Genomic DNA, 8,044 nt, shown 5'->3' on the forward strand with positions numbered 1-8,044 from the left:
AGGAAGGCTCCAGTTTGGTGAGGCTGGACCTGGCTGGCTTGGCCAATTCTCAGGCGGCGGGCGCCCCCTGCAGCCAGACAGGGGAGTGGCAGGCAGAGCCCGGGACTTTCCCAGGGCTGACCTCCCTGGACCGGCTGGGATCATCTCCAGCCCTCATTGTGGTCCTTATGGTTGCCCCATTTTAAGGATGAGAGAAGTGTTAGTGTCTTGCCCAAAGTCCCAGAGCCAGCCAATATGCGACCCTGGCTCCTCCTTCCCAGGGTCTTCGTCCCAGCCCCCCAGAGCCTCCCTCAGCTCCAAGCTCCCTCGCCAGTAGGACAGACAGGGCCTTTGTAGGAGGCAGGCAGAGGGTATTTAATGGGCTTTGGTAGAGGGTCTTGACACTCCCACCAGGGGAGTAGGCAAGGGTGGGGCACAGACACGCCTCCACACAGGGCTCAGGAGATGAGGTTCAGATGCAGGGGCTCCTGGCATCACCGGGTGTGAAGCGGCGAGAGGTGGGCAGAGCCTCGTCTGGGGCACTCTCGCAGCAGGGGCAGCACTGGGCCTGCCTGGAGCTAAACACAGAGTGTAGGGATGGGGGCTCTCCCCAAGCCCCTGCCCCACAGTTCATGACCCTCCATTTGGGGAGCAAGGAACTGTCCAAGCCACCAGCCCCACAGGGAGAGCAAAAGGAGTGGGCTGGCCCCACAGGATGTCACTGCAGGAGCCCTGGGGGAAGGCGAGGCTGTGGATTACACACACACCCTCCCACCCCCCCACCCCCCACTTCATTCTTAGTGGCCCACTTCCACACGTTTCATATGTTGGGCTTCAGAGTAAAAGTTGCCTTTAAATAAAGGACTCCATCCTCCAAATTATGAACCACTGGGCTAGTTCTCAGTCACTAGTAGCTGAGGAAACTGACACCCAGAAAGGGTAAGTGTCTGGCCCAAGGCCAACCAGCAAGTGAGTGGTGTGGCCTTTTACCTTTATGTCTCCAGGGACCCCTGGTGTATTCTGAGGACTGTGACTTTACTTCCAGCACTCCTCAGGTCTATGATGCCCCTCCCTCAAGCTCTGAGTGCTCAAGTCTCAGGGCCAGCCAAATGTGGGGTGAGGGGGTTCCCCCCAACACTTGTAATAGCCACAGAAACCCTCTCCCAACACACATAGGTACACACATGCCTGCATGTACACATGTGCACACACAACACACTCTCTCTCTCCTTACCTCCTGGAGGGCTGCAGCCTCACCACTCCTTGGGGGGCCCTTCCCTGGGTTGTGGAGACTCGAAGGTGTGGGCTGGGGGCCAGACCCAGGCTCTGGGAGGGATGGGGCACTGAGCACGGAGGGGCACATGGGGACGTTCTGCACAGGCACCCAGTCAGACCCTGCCATTCTCTGCAGCCAGACAGCTTCAGCCATGTACCTGGGGAGCAACAAGACAGATGGGAGGCGTCATGGCCCTCCTGGCCCGCTGCCCCTCAGTCTGGGGAGCACACAGCCCACGGCCTGGCCCTGCAGCCAGCTGGGACCAGTCTCATTCAGGCTGTAGTGCCCCTCTACCACATTTCTTAGGGCACGAATCCACAAAGGCAATGAAGTGGAGGTTCCAGAGGCTCTCACAATGCCCTGAAGGAAACCCCGAAAGAGGAACAGTGAGTACAAGGGCCTGGGAGCTGGGCTAAGGGATCAGGGGTGATGACCCGACTTAATCCCCCGCACTTCCCCCAAACACACACCCCACCCCTCTGGTCTGCCAACTCACTTGGGTCCCAGCGGTGCACAAATTGTTAAATACCAGTTGCTGGCACAGCCGTGGTCGAAGGGGTTGTATCCCTGCAGGTATCGGCACTGGAGGGAGGTGAGGGCCAGAAGAGGAACTCAGATCCATCAGGACCTGGCGGCCCACCCTCTGATGGCTCTCCCTGAACGGTCAGCTCAGCCCAGGCTCATGGCAAGACTCCGTGGAGACAGTGAACCAAGGCCTCCCCTGACCCACCTCTGAGTAGCTCTCTCCAAGCAACCCCTGGCTCTGCACCCACCTCTCCTGTCCTCTCGGGGATCCTCCCCATCACCTGTACCCCCTTTTGCAGTATCCTCTCCTCTGTTTCCTTTGGTCACACCACATCCTCCTGCTAACACCTTCTAGATATACTTTCAGATCTTCTTTTTGTGGCTAAACTGCTCCAAAGACAGTTCTATACCTCCCCCAACTTCCCTACTTTCCCACTTCTCATTTTTTCCAAACTTGTGCCTTCTCTGAATTTCACTAGCTAGAAGGCCAGTTGCATGAAGCCTAATCATATTTCCCTAACAAAATAACTTGGCCCTGGGAATCTGAACCGAAGTTCCTGAGCACCTATGCAGTGAAGGTCAAGCCCAAAGGTCAAGTCCTCCCCTGGACACTCTTAACCAAGTTCTTCCCTTCCCCTCCCTCTACCCATCGGCCTCGCCGTCCTCCTCCTCCCCAGCACAAGCAGATTCTCACTCTGACTTCTAGAGCCTTAGCTACAAAATGTCTGTCATGATCAAAAGTGGCCCAGGGGCACCTCTGCCCACCATGAACTCCCCTGTGTCCCATGTCATGAATCTCCCTGCAGGAAGATTTTGACCTTCAACACTATTCTCCATGAAAAGGCGTCAGGACTCTATGCAGGGCAGCTGACACCTACGGGAGGAAAAGTCAAGACGGCTCCACAATGTCCCATCATTGCCAAAAAGCAACACCAACCATCACGACGCTTTGAGTTCTGCTTACTTTAACGAGTTTAAAGCATTTAAGGGAATCTGGTATTCTATCTGCAATTTTAATTAAATGGTTAGAAGAGTTTGATTATATTTACAATTAGAACTTTAAATTTAGAGAAATAAATTGTGATTGATTAGATGTATACACAGTATACAAGAACAACTGTTCAACACTTAAAGGAATGAGAATTGTCTGATGAGCTCATTAGAACTTGCTAATAAAAGACAGCACCTCCCTCTCCCCACATGAGAGCCTCTCGGATGGAAATGGAATCCAACAGCTCGGGAGTTCCCAGACTGGCCTCTCTCACCAGCTCCAGACCCAGTTCTCCTGTCCCAATTCCATGTCTCAAATGCTCTCACGCTCCACGGGGCTAAAAATCAAAGCGGGTACCTTCTTGCCCCAGCTCCTGCCGTCCAGCTCCCTGCTGCCTCTGCTTTCTGCCCTTCTTCAGGGATCGGGGCATCCGGCTTTTCTCTATTTCTCTCTCTCCTTCTCTCCCAAAGCATTATCAGTTCCTTTGTGTACAGGTTCACTCATGTACTCGGAAATAGTTGGGGGCCTCAACGTTCTAGGCACGGCACTAGGGGCTGAGGAAACACCGTCACCACCAAAGCCCGCCTTAACTTTCAGGCAGCTGGGGAACGGTCGGGGCAGCGCACAGAAGAAGAGGAGCAGGGGCCCAAGACTCCAAGCAGCAGGGAGAGGAGCGGCAGCCCTGGGAAGTAGACAGCAGGGCCCTGAGTGGCCATGGCGGGGCATTCAGCTTCCATGATACTGTGTGCCTGGAAAGAGTATGTCTTAGGACTGCCTACTGGTCCCTTGGAGAACACAGCATCAGCGTGACAGCAAGGAAGGGCTCACAGCAGGCTGAGGAAGGTGAAGAATGATACGGGTGAGCAAAGCCAGCTCGTTCAAGAAATACGGCTCTGCTGGAGGGGAGAAGGTAACAGCTGGAGAGGACGCTCGTGATGTTAAGGAGTGTTTGATTTGTTACTCAGATGAGAGAGATGTGAACACGTGTAAATGATGATGGGAAGGAATGGCAATAAGAGCAACAACAAATATAGGGCTTCTGCTTGTACTGGACACTCTTCTCTGTGTCTTACATGTATTAACCCTTGCAGCTTCCTTTTACAGATGGGGAAACTGAAGCATCAGATGGCTAAGTAACAAATCCAAGATCTCCCTGCTGATACGAAGCTGCAGATGGAATTCAGACTGGCCCCAGAAGATGTGGTTCAGGCATGGAGGTAGGAAGGGAATGAAGTTGAAGTGTGTAAAGAATGCCTGAAACAGGGGCGCCTGGGTGGCTTAGTCGGTTAAGCGTCCAACTTCGGCTCAGGTCATGATCTCATGGTTTGTGGGTTCAAGCCCCACATCGGGCTCTGTGCTCAGACCCTGGAGCCTGCTTTAGACTCTGTGTCTCCCTCTCTCTCTCTGATCCTTCCCTACTCACATTCTATCTCTATCTCTCTAATAAATAAATAAGCATTAAAAATTTTAAAAATAAAAAGAATGCCTGAAACGGGTTCTGCAGGTGAGGGGACAGAGCCCTGAATGAATGAGTCACATTCATCATGGAATGCAGCGAATCACAGAGTGCAGACCCTATTGAGATTTAAGACTGGAGATTACAGATTGGGAGAGCCCTATTCTCAACAGTGGAGCAAGGGCAGGCCAAGGGCCTAATGTGGGGCTAGAAGAACCATGGGATGTGGAAAGGGGAGTGCTGCCCAAGGGAGGCTGAAATGATGGGCTGAAGCTGGAGAGAGAAGACATGAAGACCACCGAAGGTACTGAGTAAGGGCTACCGGGTAATGAGCAAGAGGAGTCACTGGCGGGCGGGAGTGGTTGAGTAGCGACTGTAAGGACAGGAGGTGGTGGGCAAATACGGTTCCTCTGTCCTGTCAGTTGTCTCAGCCCTCCCTCATCAATGTAGCCAACTACAATCTTCCTAAAACAACCTTCAGTTGGGGTGCCTGGCTGGCTCAGTCGGTAGAGCATATGGTTTTTGATTTCAGTGGCTCTTGATCTCAGGGTCATGAGTTCAAGCCCCACACAGAGGGTGGAGCTGATTTAAACAACAACAACAACAACCTTTAGCCAAGTCATTGTCCTACTAAAGGAATCTCATGGCAAGGATGTTCACTTTTATCACTCCTATTCAGCATTGCACTAGAGATCCAAGACGTCAGTATAGTAACAAAAGAAAAAGAAATAAAGCCATACATGTTGGGAAGGAAGAAATGAAACTGTCCTTATTCACAGATGACATGATTTTCTATGCATAGTCAACAAAAAGCTATTAGAATAAGTGAGTCTAGCAAAATTGCAAGATTCAAGACCAATAAACAAAAATCCACTGTATTTCCTTATAATAATAAACAAATAGAAAAGAAATTAGAAAACACATTTATGGGGAGCCTGGGTGGCTGAATCAGTTGAGCATCTGACTCTTGATTTCAGCTCAGGTCATGATCCCAGGTTTGTGGGATCGAGCCTTACATCAGGGTCTACACTGAGCATGGAGCCTGCTTAAGACTCTCTCTCTCCCTCTCTCTCTCTCTCCCTCTGCCCTCTCCCCCCTTTAAAAAAAAATAAAGGAAGCAAAAAGAATATAAAAAACAGGGAGGGGGACAAAATATAAGAGACTCTTAAATATAGAGAACAGAGGGCTGCTGGAGGGGGTGTGGAAGGGGGATGGGCTAAATAGGTAAGGGGCATTAAGGAATGTACTCCTGAAATCATTGTTGCACTATATGCTAACTAACTTGGATGTAAATTTAAAAATAAACAAATTAATTAATTAAAAAATATTTTAAAATTAAAAAAATAAAAAATAAAAATACATTTATAATAACGCAAAAAACAAAATACTTAGAAAAGATCTAACACAATGTATGCAAGATCTATATACTGAAAACTACAAAACACTAATAAAAGAAATTGAAGAAGTAAATGGAAAGGCGTTCAAAACCTCAATATTGTTAAAATGTCAATTTTCCAAACTGACTTACAGGTTCAATATAATCCAAATAAAAATCTCAGCAAAAGTTTTTGTGGAAATTAAGCTGATTCCAAAAGTTACGTGGAAAATCGAAGGAACTAGGATAACCAAAAAAACTCCAAAAAAGAATAAAGTTGGAGAACTCACATTGTGTGATTTTTCAAGACATAATGTAAACCTACTAATCCAGAAAGTGTGGTATTAGCAAAAAAATAGAGTCCAAAAATATACCCACAAATATATATTTAACTGATTTTCGACACATGTGCAAAGGTAACTCAAAGCAAGAGGATAGTCTTTTCAACAAATGGTGCTGGAAGAGCCCATATGCAAAAACAATGCATCTTGACCCATACCTTGCATCATATACAAAATTTAATGCAAAATAAGTCATAGTCCTAAATATAAAATCTAAAACTATAAAACTTCCAGAAGAAAACATGAGAAAATCTTTGTGGCCTTGGGTTAGGCAAAGCTTTCTTAATTACAACACCAAAAGCACGGTGTATAAAGGGAAAAAAACAATAGTGTGCTTCGTCAGAAATTAAAACTTCTGATCTTTGGAAAGCACTGTTAAATAATTGAGATGGCACACAGACTGGGAGAAAACATTTGCAAAACATATCTGAATCCAGGGCACATAAAGAAGTTTTAGGACTAAATAATTTCAAAAAAAAACATTTTGGGGGGCGCCTGGGTGGGTCAGTGGGTTGAGTGTCTGACCTCTGCTCAGGTGATGATCTCACAGTTTGTGAGTTCAAGCCCTCTGTGCTGACAGCTCAAAGCCTAGAGCCTGCTTCAGATTCTGTGTCTCCCTCTCTCTCTCTGGCCCTCTTCCACTCACACTCTGTGTCTCTGTCTGTCTCTCTCTCTCTCTCTGTCTCTCTCTCTCAAAATTAAACATTAAAAAAAATTTTTTTAAAACAAAAACACCACATTTTTTTTAACGGGCAAAAGATTGGAACAAGTAATCAAAGATATACAGATGACAAATAAGAACATGAAAAGATGCTCAACATCACTAGTCATTAGAAAAATGCCAGTTAAAGTCACAATGAGCTACTACTTCACATTTATTAGACTGGCTAAAATTAAAAAAGCCAGGGGCCCCTGCGTGGCTCAGTCAGTTAAGCATGGGACTTTAGCTCAGGTCATGATCTCACAACTTGTGGGTTCCAGCCCAGAACCTGCTTCAGATTCGGTTTCCCTTGCTCTCTCTCCTTCCCCGCTTGCACTCTCTCTCAAAAATAAATAAACATTAAAAAATTTTTTTAAAAACACAAAAAACTGACAATACCAAATGCTAGGGATAACGCAAAGCAACTGAAATTCTCACATATTGCCTGTGGAAATGCACAATGGGAATGCAGCCATTTTGGAAACAATTGGGTGACCTCATAAAGTTAAACGTACAGTTACTGTATGACCCTGCAATACCACTCCTAAGTATTTACCCAAAAAGAAATGAAAATGTATGTTCACATGCCTGTACACCAATGTTTATAGTGGCTTCATTTATAATCGCTAAAAACCGGAAACAACCTGAAAATGCTTCGATCAGCAAACGGAGAAACAAGCAGTGTTGTATCCACATGATGCAACACTGCACGGCAATAGTAAGGAAGAAACTACTGATCTGGACAGCAACATGGATGCATCTCAAATGCAGTATGCTAAGTGGAAGAAGCCAGACTCAAAACGTTATGATTCCGTTATATGAATTTCTGGAAGAGGAAAAACTATAGAGATAGAAAGCAGAACAGCCGTTGCCAAAGGCTGTGGACAGGGAGAGAAACTAGCTACAGAAGGCCCATGAGGGAATTTTTTGGGGGGAAGGCGGTGTGATGGAACTGTTGTAAATCTTTTTTTTAAGTTATGTTTTTGTTTTTAATTTTTTAAAATGTTTTATTTATTTCTGAGAGAGAGAGAGACAGCGTGAGCAGGGGAGGGTCAGAGAGAGAGGGAGACACAGAATCTGAAACAGGCTCCAGGCTGCGAACTGTCAGCACAGAGCCCATGCGGGGCTCGAACCCACAAACCGTTGAGATCATGACCTGAGCCGAAGTCGGACGCTTAACCGACTGAGCCACCCAGGAGCCCCTGAACTGTCGTAAATCTTGATTATGGTGGTGGTGGTGGTGGTGGTTACAGGACAGGACTGTATGTTTGTCAAAACTCATATATCTGTGCACCAAAGCAAGGTGAATTTTAATGTAAAAACAACAACAATTAAAAACAAACCAACCAACCTATCGTAGCTGCCAGGTCTCCACTGAACCAAGACTAAATTCGCCACCTG

General features: G+C 47.2%; 1 protein-coding gene across 4 annotated transcripts in view; it reads right to left on the bottom strand.

The window, feature by feature from the left end:
- Positions 1–335: 335 nt before the first annotated feature.
- Positions 336–8,044, bottom strand: part of ZDHHC19 (zDHHC palmitoyltransferase 19) — an 11,039-nt gene continuing 3,330 nt past the window's right edge. For all 4 annotated transcript variants that reach the window (XM_077767679.1, XM_077767677.1, XM_077767676.1 and 1 more), the window contains 3 exons: positions 1,752–1,837; positions 1,214–1,412; positions 336–557 (listed from right to left, as the gene is read on the bottom strand). In XM_077767679.1, the coding sequence (XP_077623805.1) occupies positions 474–557; positions 1,214–1,412; positions 1,752–1,837 (369 nt within the window). In that variant the 3' untranslated portion in view covers positions 336–473. The remainder of the gene's footprint in view (positions 558–1,213; positions 1,413–1,751; positions 1,838–8,044) is intronic.

Source organism: Crocuta crocuta, unplaced genomic scaffold, assembly GCF_008692635.1.
Source record: "Crocuta crocuta isolate KB4526 unplaced genomic scaffold, BGI_CrCroc_1.0 scaffold45, whole genome shotgun sequence".
NCBI lineage: Eukaryota > Metazoa > Chordata > Mammalia > Carnivora > Hyaenidae > Crocuta > Crocuta crocuta.